The 18,115-nt window shown below is 50.3% G+C and overlaps 1 protein-coding gene across 1 annotated transcript in view; it reads right to left on the bottom strand.

Moving 5' to 3' along the window:
• Positions 1-18,115, bottom strand: part of DYNC1H1 (dynein cytoplasmic 1 heavy chain 1) — a 68,195-nt gene that overhangs the window by 23,663 nt on the left and 26,417 nt on the right. The window contains exons 12-36 of the mRNA XM_032405956.1: positions 16,016-16,156; positions 15,285-15,461; positions 15,042-15,152; positions 14,831-14,950; positions 14,060-14,299; positions 12,135-12,290; positions 11,887-12,000; positions 11,347-11,457; positions 11,059-11,268; positions 10,739-10,885; positions 10,368-10,534; positions 10,096-10,269; positions 9,329-9,494; positions 9,059-9,247; positions 8,772-8,966; positions 7,850-8,132; positions 7,522-7,622; positions 6,833-6,992; positions 5,568-5,811; positions 5,218-5,401; positions 4,527-4,739; positions 3,563-3,801; positions 3,222-3,378; positions 759-986; positions 12-242 (exon numbers count right to left, since the gene is read on the bottom strand). Of these exons, the coding sequence (XP_032261847.1) occupies positions 12-242; positions 759-986; positions 3,222-3,378; positions 3,563-3,801; positions 4,527-4,739; positions 5,218-5,401; positions 5,568-5,811; positions 6,833-6,992; positions 7,522-7,622; positions 7,850-8,132; positions 8,772-8,966; positions 9,059-9,247; positions 9,329-9,494; positions 10,096-10,269; positions 10,368-10,534; positions 10,739-10,885; positions 11,059-11,268; positions 11,347-11,457; positions 11,887-12,000; positions 12,135-12,290; positions 14,060-14,299; positions 14,831-14,950; positions 15,042-15,152; positions 15,285-15,461; positions 16,016-16,156 (4,458 nt within the window). The remainder of the gene's footprint in view (positions 1-11; positions 243-758; positions 987-3,221; positions 3,379-3,562; positions 3,802-4,526; positions 4,740-5,217; positions 5,402-5,567; positions 5,812-6,832; positions 6,993-7,521; positions 7,623-7,849; positions 8,133-8,771; positions 8,967-9,058; positions 9,248-9,328; positions 9,495-10,095; positions 10,270-10,367; positions 10,535-10,738; positions 10,886-11,058; positions 11,269-11,346; positions 11,458-11,886; positions 12,001-12,134; positions 12,291-14,059; positions 14,300-14,830; positions 14,951-15,041; positions 15,153-15,284; positions 15,462-16,015; positions 16,157-18,115) is intronic.

Genomic DNA, 18,115 nt, shown 5'->3' with positions numbered 1-18,115 from the left:
CAGCCCCTGACCTGAATGTAGCGCTCCAGCTGCTCGATCTGCATGGGGAAGTCGGGGTGGTTGGCGTTGTACTGGGCCACGTTCCGGCAGGCCTGGTGCAGCATGGAGAAGAGCGAGCCCAGGCAGCGGAGGCGGGTCAGGTCCATGATGTGCTCCAGCTTGAAGGCATGCTCCAGGGCCTTGGTGACCAGGCCGTTGGAGGTGAAATATGGCTGCATGATTGTGGCTGCATCCCTTTGGATCTGCAAGAGGCAGTAAATGATACTTAACTATTATTTCAGAAAGCCCAGAGACTTTCATGTATTCTCACTTAAGCCCAGGAGAGGATCATGTGACCCGCAAAAAAAATGTTTTTTGGATAAGCTTCAATGACCAATCCTTATTCCTTTATCTTGGTAGTTCTCAAAAATCACATTTTCTGGGAACACTGGCTTTCACCACTGAAATGGAAAAAGGCAGTGTTTCATCAATTCGCAGAGAAAAGTCGGATAACTGAAAGAATTCTTTAAATTTTCCCACACGTCTTCACTTAGGCAGCTGAGACTGCTTCCTTAGGAGCTGGTTTAAGACAGCACTGATTATGCAAACCTCCCTCGAGTGCCCTGCTTCAACACTGACCACCCGGGAAAGAGTACCACGGCTCCCTTGGCTTCCAGACCCTCGGGGGCGGAATGCCCGATCTCACTGCATGTGAAGTCCCAGCCCTCCCAGAGGCAGATCTGTGGCCGTACTGGGCAGAGCGCTGACGGCCCTTGTACCTGCAGCATTGGGGAAGCGGCCTCCTCCCCCTCGTCCTCTTTGCCCTTGCGCCGGCGCTGGGCCTCGTCCTCCCCTTCGTCTAGGGGGATGCTGCGCAGCCTGGCCAGGAAGTTGTTGAAGATCATGTCTGTGCTGAGCACGTCCTCACTAAACCAGACCATGCCGCAGCGCGACACCGTGGCCAGCGTGGCGTATTTCAAGTCCTGCACTTCAAACATTATTCGCACCTTGAAAGAAAATACACAGCATATTTAATGGCGCGGGTTTGGTAGAAACTCAGATGTTAAAATAATTTTACCTACATACACAATGAAAGGTCAATTAGAATTTTCTGCACTTAGTTTAAAGGTGAAAACATCTATGACTGTCTTCACTACAACATCCACCAGCTGCTCCTCCACAAGAATGTGGGTAGGAGGGGCGCCTGGGGGGCTCGGTCAGTTGAGCGTCTGACTCTTGGTCTCGGCTCAGGTCATGATCTCAGGGTCGTGAGATCAAGCCCCACTTCTGGCTCCAGGCTCAGTCGGGAGTCTGCTTCAGATCGACTCTCCCTCTGCCTCTGCCCTCCGCTTGCACATGTGAGTTCATGTACGCTCTCTAAAATAAATAAATCCTTTTTTTTTTTTAAAGATTTTATTTATTTATTTGACAGAGAGACACAGCGAGAGAGGGAACACAAGCACGCAGAGTAGGAGAGGGAGAAGCAGACTCCCCGTGGAGCAGGGAGCCCGATGAGGGGCTCCATCCTAGGACCCTGGGATCGAGTCCCACATCGGGCTCCCTGCTCGGCAGGAAGCCTGCTTCTCCCTCTCCCACTCCCCCTGCTTGTGTTCCTGCTCTCGCTATCTCTCTGTCAAATAAATAAATTAAAAAAAAAAAAAAAAGAAGAAGAATCTGGGTAGGAAACGCGTGTGCTGGGAGAAGAGCAGGTGAGCCCTCGAGATAAGCTCTCGGTGGAGAGAAGAAACAGCTGCCTCGGAGGGGGCATCGGCAGCAGACGTGCACCAGCCTTACCCCGAGCCGGGTGTGGCTGCCATACTCCCCGCCTGAACCCACGAACCCTACACGGATCCCTTGAGGCAGGCATGTGACTCTTTCACAGACGGGGCTGGGTACCTCACTCGGGTCCCGCTGCTGGTAAATGGGGCTGAGATTCAAACCAGATGGTCTGATTCCTGAGCCTTAACCTCAGGGCTAGCCTGCCTCCCAGGAGAGCAATCTCTTTCCAACAATGGTTAGGATCTACTGGATAACAAGCCATAACAGAAAGACCCGACAAGTCAAACAAGACACAAGTCCAAGTGCACATTTCCTGAGCGCCACTAAGCACCCCTGGCTTGGTTTCTGACGTGATGACAGCCACCACTGCTGGCCCAAAGGTTCACATTCACCAGCTGCTCACGCAAAATGATTCGTCCTTTATCTCACGCCCACCTCTGGCCCCTCGGCGACTCCCACCAGCACGAACTTTAAATTACACCGAAACTCAGCAGCCCCCATGTTGCCAACTCCTCTGGCGCACACCCCCGGCCATGCCTGGGCTACCGCTCAGCTCCCACTCTGCCCTCTGCGATTACTCTGCACCCAACAGCCAGAGGGATCTGATCCAGACCCTCCCATGGCTCCCGACTCACCCAGTGGGCGAGTGCCAGTCCTCACAGTGACCCCAGCCCAACCGGACTGGCCCCCTTCCTCCCTGGTCTCACCCACCTTTTCCCCCCTTGCTCCTCGCACCTCTGACCAAGCCCCCTCTTCTCTGCCCCTTCACCTGGAACTGGAACGCCTGGAGGCCCACTGACTGGCTCCCTCACCTGCATCGATCTCTACAAACACTTCTCGGTGATGCCTCCACGTCGCCCTCGCTGACGGTGCATCCTCCAGATCTCGCCAACACCCACCACTCACTTCCAGCTCATCTTTTCCTTACCACTTAACACTGTTTCCCTTGTTTTTCTGTCGTCCGTATCAGACTGTGCGCCCCAGGACAGCAGGGGTTTGGTCTGGTTTTTTCCTGCTGGACCTTCAGTAGAATGCAAATCCTTGCCAGGCCCACCCATGTTTCCTTATCTATCTGGTGGTGTGTCCAGGACCTGCACCAAATGCTCATTTCTAAGGGACACAGTCTTGAAAGCTTCCATATCTAAATTACTAATTTTGCCACTTTCCAGATATATGATAACTTCAGAAATCCTAACAACAACCCCATAATGTTCAGTTAAAAGTGTTAATTAGGAATTTTGGAGTATGCTTAACATTCAGCAAACAGCAAAAAGTTGTTAGTCCTATGGAAATATTTCTCACTTGCCACAGCAATAGAAAAATCTAGTACAAAGAGATTCCGTCAACTCTGAAAACTATTTACACAGCTGACTGCTACTCCAGAACCTGGAGCCTCATCTCCAGAGCGGCACTCTGCTAGCGCACAGGATATCTGGTCTGACACCCCAAAGAAGGCCACTTACATTGGGCGGAAGGCTGAGGCGCTCGCCATTTGGCAGAGTCAGAAGCTTGTTGTCGTCCAGCACCGAGTTCAAGTTCTCCACCCACTCGGGGTCCACGTCACCATCGAACACAATCCACTGGCGCTTCTGCAGCTCACCCCTCACGTTGTCTATGATCCTGGTTTGGAAAGGTTTTGAAACATCTATTGACCAACTTGAGATTCTGAGATTAGAAATGCTCACCCTACACAGTTTCTGCAGTGACATTTACATCATTTAGTTTTGGCTAAAAAAGTAACACACACCGTTAATATAAGGACAGAGCACCCAGGTCCCACTTGCTGGAATCAAGGTGAACTCACTTTCTGAGGACGTGTGTGAACAGCCCATCCGTCCATTCCCTGGTGTTGGGGTCCAGGGTTCCATAAAGGTGGTCTTTGCTGATGGCCTTGGGGTCAATGATGTGGGCCACACCCTCTACACCCTCGAGCCTCTCCAAAGCCTTTAGGAGCACGCGCCAAGCCATGCTCTTCCCGCTTCCCGAGGGCCCCACCATCATCAGGCCATGGTTGATCTGGGTGATCTGATAGAGCTGGAGGACCTGCCGGGCCAAAGAGACCACATCATAATCAGTCCAGAGAAAGAACAAGAAGGTTCTCCAGCCCGTCCTCATGGCAGCAGATACAAGAGAGGTGCTCTGAATTCCTAAAGGCAAGTACTACCTGGAACTTTTAAAGTTACATGGGCCACATCTACAAAAAATATTTCAAGAAGAGTTTTAACTAAACCGTGGGGAGTTCTTTGGCTGGAAGCCAGTGGAACAGGGGATGCCTACCAAGCTGCCTCAAAAGAGGCACATAAGATCCCCTTTAAAGAGGTGGAGACTCATGGATGAGCCATTTGTGCGACCGGGTCCGGTACTGCTCAGGCTCAGCATGCAGCCATGTGACAGTACGCTTCTTAGTCGCCCAGAGAAAGGAAAGAAAAGAAGCCAACACAGAATGCAAACCACGTGCTGATTGGCAGATTTACGTTGTTAACCTATGAGCTGGAAGGACTTGTACTAGAAATTGTACTGGTGTAAATACTTCCCATAACAATCATGTGTCAGCATTCTCAGAGAACGAACTACACCAGAAACGGGAAATTTTCAGGTAAAATGTTATGTCTTTAAGTTAAGAAGGAAAGCCTTGGGTCAAATCTCCATACAGCTGACGCTGTGCCTCCCCGGCCCTCATGGTGCGAGTTCTCTCCAACGTGGCACCTTCCCGGGGCCCCCGGCTGCCGTGACCGCCCAGAGCAGCCAGCAGGGCCGAGCCCGGTTACCTTCTCAACCCACATCCCGCCGACTTCTTCTCCATCTCCGTACGTCAGGTACATCTCCTGGCACACCTTCTTCAGCTCTTCTCGTAGCGCGGTCATTTCGCCCCGGTGGTACTGGACCCCGGGGAACACGTCTGACAGGAGGCTGAAGAGCAGAGGGATATCTTCTGCCACCAGCTTGGGCACCATAGTCTCACAGACGCTCTGGATCAGAATCTAACAGTGAGGAGAGACGAGCTCTGAGCAGGGCTGGGGGTTGGTGGAGGGAGCCCAGCTCGCATGGCCACTGCCGTACCCCCAGAAGGTACGTTAAGGAAGACGCGGCTGTTAGCGACTCAGTTCACTGTGCAAATATAGCATCTTCGACCCATCCATCCCAGGACGTGTGAATTGCAACGGGGACTTTCAAGCCATGGCTTAGATGTTAAAAACGCCAATTTAAATATTAGTGTTTAGGGGTCTCTGGGTGACTCAGTCAGTTAAGCCTCTGACTCTTGGTTTTGGCTCAGATCATGATCTGGACCCTGGGACCAAGCCCATGTCAGGCTCCATGCTCAGTGTGGAGTCTGCTTCTCTGCCCCCCTCTCTCCTCTGCCCCTCCCCCTGCTCACGTGCACTCTTTCTCAAATAAATAAATCTTTAAAAAAAAATTAGTGTTTAAGGTGTGAGTGATTAAAAGAACATGTGTACAAACCTCTTGTTCAGGTAAATTTTCTGCAATTTCTCCTTCATCAACTGCTTCCCCTCGTTCTTCTTTCTCCCTCTTTATCTTCTGAATTCTCTCTCTCTTCACATTTCCTGCACTTACCAGCACACTCTTCAAAGCTCGGAGACCAAAGTCATAATGGCTCTGAGAAGAGAGCTGCTCATCACATAGTCTGAAAGAGAAAGGGTTTGCCTTACAACAGCACGCTCCAGACAGCCAGAGAGTCAAGAAATCAGACACAGACGCTTGGAAAGCTGTGCCATGATTAGAGATGAACCTTCGGTGGCACATCCCACACACGCTAGGCACACGGTCAGGGGTAACTCTGGGGCACTCACTTGAAGAATGGGACGATTTTGTTGGCGAGGACCTCAGCAGTGCGGAAGCCCTGCGAGTACAGCATGACCTGGGCGATGAGCTGCCGGTCAGGCTTGGTCATGGCCAAGCTCCGGAAGAGCTTCTTGAGGTTGTCGGGAAGGTTGGACCTGCCTGCATAGCCAGGGTTCATGGTGATGAAGATGGCCATGTCTGGGCTCACCTTCACTTGCTTGTTGAGCAGCTCACAAGTAATGGGGGCGGAAGCTGAAAATCAGAGAATGGTGTTAAGATTCGAAATGTTCAAAACCAGGGTAAAATCTCCCTAAAATCACAAAGCACCCGTTTCCCCACCGGCCTCTAAAGCCCAAAGCCCAGAGCTGCAGGGGAGCCGCTCTCTGGCCCTCCTACTGGCATGCCACCCTGCCTGGCAGACTTAGCTGTGCACACCTCACCTACATGAAAGCCACCTGAACACGGAACAAAGTCACGAGGCGCAGGAAGTGCATACTCTGCTTGCGCATAACTGTGTGTCACAAGGTCACCGTAAGGATAGAAATGCAGGCCAACAGTAGTTGCAGAAATAAAAATCAATCCACGTGACACAACTGAGTGGCTCAGACCCTGACGACTGCCTTTTCCTGGGATCAACCACCACCATCCACACTTGACCCCTTTACTCGGTACAGAACCCCGAGCACACAGTGCTGCTTTCTCTGACACCCCTTTTGTTTCACCGAGAGCTCTGCCAGTCCTTTGGTAAGACAAATTCCTAGTACTGCAGAACGAAAGCACCACCGAGAGTTAACTGCGCCCGTGAGTGGTCGGCCGCCGGTGCCTTACTCCCTCCAGCACCCGCCCTGCCCCCGGGTGCGCCTGGCTTTGTAGGAACGAAGCAGGGGAAGGCGCCCTCGGAGCCTCTCAGAACAGGTCCTCCTACAGTGACAGAGGGCACGTCCCCAAAGCCCCCTGGAAGAAGGCTGGTCTGTGGGCACGCAGGAGGGAGGACGGGAGCGGGGGGCCCACACGGGCCCGACACTTACTGCAGGCAGAGGCTGTGGGAGGGAGCAGACTCTCGTCCACCCGGGAGGGACAGCCAGGGTGTGCACTGTTCTGGCCTGAGCAGCGCCGACTGCCCGAGCTCTCACATCCCGGCTCTCACCACCTCTGCGGCAGCGAGTCCCGGGACCCAAGTTCAGTTCTAATTTAAGGTGGCAAAACGGAACCCAGCCCCCAGGGGCTTTCCCTCCCGTCGCTGAGTAACTCGCAGAGAAGAAGGAAGCCTCACTCTTGTCGCAGCTGGGGTTGGAGTGCTCGCGCAGCGCCTCCTGAATGCACTGCACCTGCTGCGACACGGCCGACAGCATCCGCTCCTCCAGGCGGTTGAACTCGTCGAAGCAGCCCCACGCGCCCACCTGGCAGAGCCCCACGAAGATCCGCCCCATCGCCTGAAACCAGAGCAAAGAAAGGGGCTCAGGGCGGGCTCTGTGGCCTCGATGCTGGCCCGGGCCCTCCGTCTGCGGCCCTCAGCAGCTGGCTGTGGAGCGGACACGGGGCCGACCCGGGCGGCGCGGGGCCCAGGGCCCGCACAGAGCAGGCCCATCACCGACGACAGTGCTTGTCAGCGCACGCTTGCAGCGATGCGCACCTCTCCCTCTCCTGTGCCAATAAAATCCTAACGAGAAAGCTGTTCTTTCTATTCTATCACCTTTTGTTGATTAAGAAAATCTTGTTGGTTACGGTTGTTTATTCCCAGACACAGGCACTAACCATTTCTTCCAGGAACATGCAGCCCAAGTCAATGCCAGAGCACATACACCGGCCCCTCCCTCAGAGTCACACCATCCCGGTCCTCAGCAGGGCAGATGGGCCACGCCGAGCTGTGAGGCCAACAGCCTAGAGAGCGGTCCAGGCGTGGCACTCCCCAACTGGCCTCTCAGGCCATTAGGTTTTAGGTGGATTCAGAAAGCTTCTCACCTGGAAATCAAAGGTTTCATCGCAGTTGAAAACTAAAACAAAGCGTCCAAGTTGATGGCCAAGAGCTTTGACCGACTCTGTCTTCCCAGTCCCAGCCGGCCCTGTCATTTGAAGAAACATGACTGAGTACTTGAGTCCACGGGGAAGGATCTTTAGCTTTACACAATTCATTTACAAAATCAAAGGAGATGTAAAACTGCAAACATATCTAAGATTCTAGAATGTACCGGCTATGTAATTAAGAAATATGTTTAAAATCACTTGTCTAATCTTTACAAATTATGCTTACTCTTGGTCTCCATCTGTCCAGGTCTGTGCAGTAACTTACCAAACGGCGACCCCCCCAGCCTGGCCTCTAAGGCTTGAGTCATGGTCAAATAGCAGCGGTCGGTGAGGGGGGTCTGCACCAGCTTGTCCTGGACACCCAGGTACTCAAAGCCGTAGTTAAATTTGGCGTTTGCCATTTGGATCGACAGCTGCTGTAGCACGTCAGTTTGCTTAGGGTCAAAGTAAAAGCGCATCTGGCTCAGCCATTCGAAAGATTTGGCGTTGTCAATCTTGCTTTTGATCAAGGACCGCGTCACATCCCTCTGGTGAACCAGCTCTGTAATCTGAACAAAGAGTTAGTTTAAGAGTTTATCATAAACTGAAGAAGTACGGTGCCTTTCCTGGGGATGGGATCATTTAGTAGACTTTTGAGATGCAAGATCCAGTTATAGTGGCTTTTAGTAAATATTCCAAAATGCCAATTCATTTTTAAAACAACAGAACTGTTATTCACATAATGAAATTACACAGAATCAAGAGCTGCAGCAAGACCAAACAACCGACAAACAAAACTACTTTAAGTGAAAACTCTGCAACTAGCAGGACACACGTCTCCGTCCTCACAGCCTGGGCCCTGCGGGCCGGGTGCAGCACACGCCCTGGCTCACCCAGGTCTCCCGGCACCACGCCCTGGGCGCTGCTTTGGGAAGCGATGAGGAGCCAGAGCGGAAAACCCTGATCTAAGCTTATCACTTCCTGTTTACTAGGATGTGTACACGAAGCTCCCTGCTCCGGCAGGGTCACCTGTCAACAGGAACAGAGAGCAAATACCGTCCACCCCGCCCCCCCGCCAGACTACATCAATTCGCCACCTCCTTCTCTCCCTAACACCAGAGTATATTCCAAGCACGATTTCCTTTAACTGCTTGGGCTGACGGCACAAGAGCCTGACCGCCGAGGAATGAGTCAGGCACGGGACTAACCAAGTGCTCCAGCTTCCGTCTGCGCAGTGGCGGCTGCTCCATGAGGACGGAGTCAGCCAGCACGTTGAGGGTGACCTCCACGTTGCTCAGCACGGAGTGCAAGGGCGCCGCGTCACCGCTTCCCCCGATGCTGCTCAGAGCGGTCTCCACATTTTCAGACCAGGCGATCTGGGCTGAGAGAACCACAAGCTGGGCCTGAACGACACAAGAAACAAGAGCCAAAGGATCGTTTCAGACACCAGCTGGTGCACCCGCCTTCACGCTGGCCCACTTCTGCCACACATTACCTGGTACTTATCAATCCAAGTGATGTACGTATTTGGGTCAATTGAAGTTGCTTTACCAAAAATCTCAACTTCTGTAACAGACTCAGCAAGAAGTTTAGCCAGTGTGACTCTCATCTCCTTTTCTACCAGCGTGAGCCACTCGTTGATTTTGGGATGTTCGGTAATTGACACGGGAGTTTTAAACATAACCTGAAATAAATACAATTTAAGAATGAAGATGTGCAAAGACAAGAGAGAAGCACTGTTAGTTACAATCATACATTCAACTACCTCCTCTCCTTCACGGGATGAAATGCCCAAGACAACAGAGTTATCCTCGTTCAGGATGATGCTCGAAACTCCAGCAAACATTTTCTTGAAATGTTTCTGTAACTTAGCTACATTCTTACTGTTTCCAATAATTTCAAGCAAATCTTCATCACCCACAAAATAGAACCTAAAATTAAAATAGCATTCAAGTTGCTAAAATGTTATACATACGTAAATAGTCATTTAACACATAACTTCAAATTGTGGGAAGGGAAGCCGAATTTGGATGGTGGTGGACTATCTCCAGTCTGAACAGAGATCACATCCAAATTTCTTCCAGCCCTCAGCAGAAGATACATATTTATCTAACAAGTTACTGAAAAGGAATTCCATGGGTTTTATGTCATTCACCTTACTTCATGGACTTTTTTTTTTTTTTCATGGACTTATTTTTTAAAAGCCTGTTCGATTTACAGTAAGCTAACTATTCAGAAAGGAAGAAATGCCACTTGGAAAATAATCAGAGCTAAATTTTTAAGAGGTGTGAGCTGCCTGGAAGGGCGGATATTAGTTTCAGTAAAGCTTCATAAACGAATGCAAGGAAGAAAATAAAGGCTTATTCATTATAATTAGGAATAAACGCACGAAAAGGGAATAATACTCATTAAATGGATTCTTGGTAACAAAACTCTTGATGTCGAAGTGACCAACATGCAGACCCAGAAGGGAGAGCAGAGGGCTCTTGAAATTGAACTTCACTTCTGTGCAAGTCAAAGCAAGGATATTACCTGGGGAAAGATGATCGCTCTCTTTCTAGGTATTCTCCCAATGCTTTCTGGATCTTTCCTAGCAGGTCTGCCAATCTCTCCAGAGACCTCTGTACCCCTTGGATGTTCAGAACATCCATAACAAGGGGAGACTTGGATACTTTTTTCATCAGAGCCAAAAACTCCGTGCTGATACTACAAATCAAATCGAAACCATTGTTAGCGTTTATGTGAAGAGTGGTTACCAGCATATCTATGACTCGGCTCTCCTGCCCCCTGGCTAGAGGTCGTACCTCTGGAACCGCTGGGTTTCCACTGGCAGCAGGTGCTTAATATCCGCACTGCCCGTGAAGATGCCTTCCAGGTAGACCCACCGCCTCTGCACATCGATCCACACGTCAAAGAGAGCCATGATCCGATTCAGCTTGTCTTCCCAGCTCAGGGCATCTTCTTCGAAAACCTAGTAGATAGATGGAAAGCAGAGCCCAGCTGCTAAAGTTTTCACTCATAGATATGCCAAAGCTTACTAAAAAAGTACAAATTATGTCAACTTATTTGACTCACACTTTAAAAAACAGGCTTCTGGTAACTGCCAGTCAAAAGATATTACAGAGAAAGTGCAGAACGCTCGATAAGAGAGGGAAGGCTTCCCCAACAATGGTACCTTGTAATACGGAGACAGCTTCATGGCCGAGACGCTGTTGATGTGCTCTTTGACCTTGTTGAAGAGGTCATCCCAGCCTCGGATCAAGCGACACTTGTTCTGATAGTTAACCAAGTCTAATTCATAAGTATTCCATACCTCTCTTATCTGAAATAAAACCAAAAGGAGGGATGTTATCAATATGTGAGCATTCACCAGCTGTACAAGCGAGCAAGTGTTATGGGGACAAACGGACCACAGATGCAGCTGTTCTCACACAGCTCAAACCTACATCACAGCTGGAAATGTGACATAAAAAGGGCTATTGGTCTATTACTCACCTGCTTCAAAAATTCTTCCAAAGCCATCTCCCCTTGTGCCACAAGCAGCACATCCTTGACAATAGCTTCATTTTTCTGCAAGTCAACATCCCAGATTTGACCAAGGGTTAGCTCAGAAACAACCCAATTAACATGAAGCCTTTTCATCAACTGCTTCCAGTGGCGATCTTTAAGTGCCTCGGATTTCAGTTCAATCACCAGCATGTTTATCTGTGGAGAGAGTAAGCAAAATTACCTGTGCAGCTGTGTTCCTAACAGACACCCAGGACCCCAGCACCGACTCACTACCTTCAGGTAACCTTTCAGAAGCCTCTGGACAAACTCATAGGATGCGTACTGCCGTAATCGGGCAGGGAAGTTTTTCAGCTGGTTTAGGAGGCCATCTAAATTTTGTCGAAGCTGTTGAGAGAAACACAAGGTGATATTTAGTTTGCCAGTACCTCCTTTAAATGGTGAAATATCTTAAAAAGTGCTTTTAAGGGGTGCAGTAGTCGGTTAAGCGTCCAACTCTTGATTCGGCTCAGGTCAGTGTCTCAGAGTCGTCAGATCGAGCCCCGAGTCAGGCTCCGTGCTGACCAGGGAGTCTGCTTCTCTCCTTCTCCCTTTCCCTCTGCCCTTCCCCCTGCTCCATCTTTCTCTCTCAAATAAATAAGTAAATCTTTTTTTAAAAATGGTTTTAAAGCACATTTTACATCAGTCCAAATGAATACTGTAAATGACCATCCTGTGACATTCTGTGAGCTCACGGTAGATTGCAGAGCTTCTAAGTGAAGTCTACAACTCTCAACATATGATGGTATACATAACATCTGCTTTAACTAGGTATACCTTTCGAGGCTGGACGGAAACCCACGGCTGCTCCTTCATCTGATCAATCTGCTCCCAGACCTTGGAAAGTTCTGACCAAACGCCTTTAAGATCCTGTAGTTCTTCTAAGGCCACCTGTGATTACGACAGTGGAGCAGTGAGCCTCTAGATGCAGAAACCACTGCAGGTCTAGCAAGGCCCCTGAGATGGCCCTGGTCAAGGGCAGAGCCAGGATGAGAAGCCACACCCCTATCTCCTGCAGTCCGTACCTGGACGCGCTCTTCACTGCCACTGAGAAGTCCTGTGTCTGTCAATTCCAGTGCCTCCTTGGCCTTTGCACACTTCTCTCGGTCATCCTTCAGTCTGCCAAATTTTCCTTCATATATGGTGAGAGCCTGAAGCGCCTCCTCCGGGCGAAGATTGCCCTGCAAGCAATCAAAGTGCAGAATTGCAGAGCTAGGTCTCAGGACAGATGAATGCTTGGGCCCTGAAATGGTGGGGAGAGCCTGCGGGAAGTCTGGAAATTTGTGATTCCTTAAACATGTCTCCAAATATGTACATCTTCAGCAAGATGTACACTAATGATTCGTGTACATTACTGAATGTAACTTTTACTTCTATATTTGACATAAACAAAACATGAATAAGAAAAGAGGAGCACCGGGGCACCTGGCTGGCTCAGTCAGAAGAACATGCAACTCTTGATCTCAGGGTGAATTCGAGCCCGAAGATGAGTGTAGAGATTACTTAAATAAATATTTTAAAAAAGAAACAAGAAAGGTGGAACATCTTTCCATTTAGCCACTGTCTCACTAAGTGCCTTGGGAGACTGGAAGGGAAGAGTCAGGACAGACGGGGGCCTGGAGCAGGCCACTCCTGATCCGAGGGGACATGGCTCTCGGGGGCTGCCAGTCATGCCCTTCCTGAGGCACACAGCTATTACATCAGTGACCAAGAGAAGGATGAGAAATCAAGCAGTCCTCAGTGAAATGGCTTCTAGTTGAGCATTAAACTACGATTTGCTGACTCTTTAATAATCTGAGAATGACTATATAAAATATCATCGAAAGTTTAAACTGACACGTTACTAGCAAAAAATGGTAATAAAAAATATTCAAATTTTGGTGAACAGAATCTTGCCTATTGAGGAATACTCACTCCCCTGCTACAGCTAGCAGTCTGCAAAAGCTACGGTATTGGCATTTGTGAAAGCAAAGATCTTCTTAAAATAGGGGCCCTCGAACCAGAATTAAACACAAAGTAGGAACTTTAGGACCACCAGCACAGATAGGGCTGAGGTAGGACCCAGCTCTACAGAGTAGGTGGGAAGCTAGATCTGCCACCAGGCCTGCTATGAACACTGACACCCCAAACCGGAAAACCAGATCAACATTCCGAGTATCCTAACCATCTCCCCTCTTCTTTCCTGTCTACACTTAGTTTATATGTCTAAACAAATCAGACTGAATTCCGCCCCAGGAAACCAGGTACGCAGTTCTGTATGTGCTTGAGCCCTGCACGCGCTGTCGCCTCTGCCTGAACCCCCTTTCCCGCCATCTGCGTGACTTGCCACTCAGACGCCACCCTCCGTGCAAGGCAGCACCCACCGACACCCCTTGTCCACCTGGCCCTCGCCCTTCCCCACGGCACCGATCCCCATCTGACTCAAATACAGGTTTTCCTCGCTCGTTTTTCACCTGCCTCTCCCACTGGAGTGTCCCTCCTGTTCACTGCCCAGAACACAGTCGGTGCTCAACAAGTACTTGAATGAACCAAGAGGACGACGGTGGCAGGTGCTGGGTACAGAAGTAAGTACCACTATCTACCACGACGGGGATGGCGGGGCCTGCCTCCCACAGCCCAGAGCGAGGCAGTGGCAATGTGAGGCTCGGCCTGGGTCTGTGAGAAATTAAATTCTAATTTTTGAGTATGCCTAAGTAAGAGGATAACTTAAGAACAGAAAAGCTTTAATTTTTAAAACCACCTGACTTAAATGATCGTCATGAGAGGTTCTGGGTAAAAAGAGCTCTAAGTTGGCTTTTACTTTTCAAATATACGACATGCAAGTGTTGTTTTAATTACAAAAAGGAAAGCCCTCATTATTGGAGTGCTAAGCCAGAGCAAAGCCTTCAGTGTGGGAGAAAGGACACCAAATGGCGCTGTGGGTTCCGGAGAGGCTGGGGGCGCGGCTCACCGTGACGGGCTTGGTTTTCTCCCAGTCTGCCAGCAGGTCTGTGGTGCGGCTCTCCACCGCCCGGTCCTCCTGCACGATCTTCATCTGCAGGTTTGCCACCTGCTGCTGGATGGCAGAGTCCTTCCGCCGCATGATGTCGTTGAAGGCCCCCCACTCGCCCTCTATGTTGTCGATGTAGAGCCAGGAGGGCGGGAACTGGAACCTCTGCTTTTCCAGCAGGCGCTGACCATTGCGGTAGAGCTTTGAGAGTGAAAAATACAGGCTCGTTTTCTTTCACATTAGAAACTATCGTCAGATTCCCACGTCAAAGGAAGACCCTCCGTGGCTCTAGAACACACAACATCAGTACGTTTGCTCTTCTCCAGAAGCCTTCCACCCGGAGAACACGGCGCCCGGGAGGCAGCAGGCCCCGAGCCGGCGGCGGCTGGCGCGTCCCCAAACCCGGCTGCGCCCGAGCGGCCTGGGGAGGATGGAGAGCGTGCTGCTGCTGCGCTCCAGCCCCTTCCAAGTCACAAAAACAAGTGCACGTGTGACTCACCCAACAACAGCTACGTACAAGATTCAGAAGGCAAGACACAGTTGTTCTCAAACCTCGATGCACTTAGGAATCACCTGCAGAGCTGTTTAAAGGGCAGACCCCCAGGACGCCGGGTCTGCGCTGGAACCAGCTCAGCAGGTGGGTACGAGCGAGACGGCGTGTGGGCTGTACGCACCTAACTCCAAGTGCCTAGAGAGCTGACGGTGAGAATCTCAACTATTCACGGAGCTCACCTCAACTTGTTTTTCAAACTGTTTTATCTTTCGTTTCAAAGACTGCACGTAGGTGATGAAGGTCACCGCATCGGAGGTGCTGGCCGTGTCCACCGAGTGCTGCTCCAACTCCTGGCGGGACTGTTCAGAGAGCACAGAAAGTTAGCACGGAGCCAAGGCTTACCTCGCTACCTACCAGACTCGTTAGGCCGCCAGGATCCTGCCCCCTCACCTTGGAGATCTGGGAATGGAATTCCGTCATGTTTGAGCCGAGCATCTGCCCAAACTTGCTGAGAACCTCCTTATGCCAAGAGTCGTACTTCAAGTTCACCTTAGACTGAACCTGCAGGTGAATGTGCCCACGACAACAATCATCAGTTCCTTCGTGCTTCAGCTGCATCCTCATCCCACACGGATGCTGCCCGGAGAGCCAGCCACCCCCACCCCACCCCTCTGACAACACAGGCGAGCTCACCTTGCCGTAATCTATAACCACCGGCCCAAACTCTTTCTTGGTTTCTGCGTTGTCAAAAGTGCCTCTGGCCTTCCTTATTTGAACCAGGAGAGCCTGCCATTTGTTGAGATCTTCCCCCAGTCTGTTGTAGATGTTCTCAGCTTGCATGTCCCACAGGCACTGATACTGAAGCCAGACCTGCAAATGAAGAGCACGGTCAAGTAGCACAGCTGGACCTTTCACTCTGCAGAACATTCATACATATTAGGTTCATATTTCATTAAAAAAGACTCACTTTCTTTCAACATGGTTAGAAAAATTCACTTCAAATTCTCAGAATTTTCATATTAAAAAAGAATAAAATTTACTGCTCTCTGAAATGAGTTAATATCCCATAAGATTTTTTTCTACTATTCACTGTTCGTTTTAAAATTAACAAGTGTTGGGTACCTGGGTGGCTCAGTTGTTAAGTGTCTGCCTTCGGCTCAGGTCATGATCCCAGGGTCCTGGGATCGAGCCTCGCATCGGGCTGCCCACTCTGAGGGAAGCCTGCTTCTCCCTCTCCCACTCCCCCTGCTTGTCTCTCTCTTTGTCAAATAAATAAATAAAATCTTAAAAAAAAAAAAATTGTTATCTAGTGTATATTATATATGTATTACATAGATTTTAGCACCTATGTTCATCAGACCACATACTCACTACATCTAAAATAGACTCTATAGCATATCTGAATGAGACAGGGAGCTTCTCACCTTGACATACTGCTCGACCTCAGTCACGATGCCCATGACCGCAGAGTAGGACTCTTCCAGGGCAACAGGGCCATCAGGCATCCGAGTTAAAGCATTCCGGTAGAATTTCTCTTCCTCAGTCAGTTCGTAATGTACACCCACCTAAGCAGAGCCAAAAGGAACACAAATAGTGTGTATAAAAACGTTCACCTCTTGGGGTGCCTGGGTGGCTCAGATGGTTAAGCGTCTGCCTTCGGCTCAGGGCATGATCTCCAGGTCCTGGGCTCGAGCCCCATGTCAGGCTCCCAGCTCAGCAGGGCGTTTGCTTCTCCCTCTCCCTCTGCCTCTCCCCCTGCTTGTACTCTCTCTCTCAAATGAATAAATAAAATCTTAAAAAAAAAAAAAAAAAAGTTCATCTCAGAGCCACCTTTCACTGAATTCATATGAACTGAAGGAAAAACTCGCTATAAAAATGGCATCTAAAGAATAACATCCACTTACCCCAGCCACAAAAAAATCAGAGGCCTACTCATACTTCACTCTTCAACCAATAAAGGGAACATCAGATCACCCACAAGCTAGAAAATGCAGCATCACTATGTAAAACAGTTACGGAGCCCCCGAGCCCTTGGAGCAGAGCCCCTGGAGACCTGAGCCTCTCCCGTGGGCATGGAACACCGAAGACGGCGTCTAAAGCACTAAGACTACCGTGACGACATAATTACACCAGCCTGGAAGATAGAAGTGGTGACTAGTCATTGTTTCAATGATCTGAGTGCCAGCTATGTCCGAAGCACTGTTGTAGGCACAAGAAACAGCCAGACAAAAATCTCCGCTCACATGGACTCACATCCTGTGGGAGGAGAGACAGGGAAAAGCAAACTATACAGAATGTCAGTGGGTGAGAAGTACTATGGAGACAAAACAGGAAAGCGGAAGGCTAGGGGGTGGGGGAGGTCAGGGAAGGCCCCACTGAGCAGGATCAGGAGAGGGAGGGAGTGAGCCATGTCAGTATGTTGCTACCACAGGTTCCAAGCAGAGAGGTCAGCAAGTGCAAAGGCCCAGGGGCAAGAGCCTGCCTGCCATGTCTGAGGAGAGCGAGAGGCCAGGATAGCCAGAGCAGAGTGAGTGGGATGCAGGCACTCAAGTCAGAGAGGCCACGAACAGCATATTATGTGGGGTCCAGCACTCTGCCTTGGGACGTGGGCTTTCATGGGGAGTGGCAAGGGAAGCCATCAGTGGGCTCCGGGAAGAGCAGTGTCAGGACCGACATGAAATCTAAATCTTACTCTGCTGCTGTGTTGAAAATAGATTTTAAAGGGCGCCTGGGTGGCTCAGATGGTTGGGTACCTGCCTTCAGCTCGGGTCATGATCTCCAGGTCCTGGGATCAAGCCCCGCATCAGGCTCCTGGCTGGCTCAGTGGGGAGCCTACTTCTCCCTCTCCCTCTGCCTCTCCCCCTGTTTGTGCTCTTTCTCTCTCAAATGAATAAATGAAATCTTTAAAAAAAAAAAAAAAAAAAAGATTCTGAGGGGGCAAAAGCAGACACAAAGACCTGTCAGGAGGAACTTGAGAATCCAGTGAGGGATGATGGTACCTTGGACCGGTGGTATCAGTGGATGTGGGCAAAAAAGATCAAGGTTAATTTTGAGGACAGAGACAGTGGGAGGCCAGGGTGACAGCTCAACTTAGTCCTGAGCAGGTTGAAGGTGGGGAAAGGAAAGATTGGGGATGGGAGCAAGTCTGAGGGAGGGGGTCGGAGGCGCATTCAGTGTGATGGGCAAATCAGTCTGGTGGAGATGCCCAGGAGCCAGCAGGAGAGATGGGTCTGGAGGTCAAGATAAAGGCTGTGCTGAGATACGAGCACAGAGTTGTCACGTACGGCCGGCACTTAGTGAACGGACTGGGTGGGACGGAGCTCTGGGGCAGAGCACATGGAGACAGGTAGAGGCTGGAAGAGGGAGAGCCAAAGAGGAGCCAGCAGAGGAGACTGGCCAGTGAGGTGGGAGGAAAACCAGGACAGCCAAGTGGAACAAGTGTAACCAGCAGGAGGGGGTGTGCACCCGTCCCATCCTGCCACTGCCACTTCTCAAGGGCTGAGAAGCCTGCCACAGCGACAGGG

Source organism: Phoca vitulina, unplaced genomic scaffold, assembly GCF_004348235.1.
Source record: "Phoca vitulina isolate PV1807 unplaced genomic scaffold, GSC_HSeal_1.0 scaffold7, whole genome shotgun sequence".
In the NCBI taxonomy this organism is placed as follows: Eukaryota; Metazoa; Chordata; class Mammalia; order Carnivora; family Phocidae; genus Phoca; species Phoca vitulina.
Note: the sequence above shows the minus strand (reverse complement) of the source record. Positions and strands in the feature narration are given on the sequence as shown.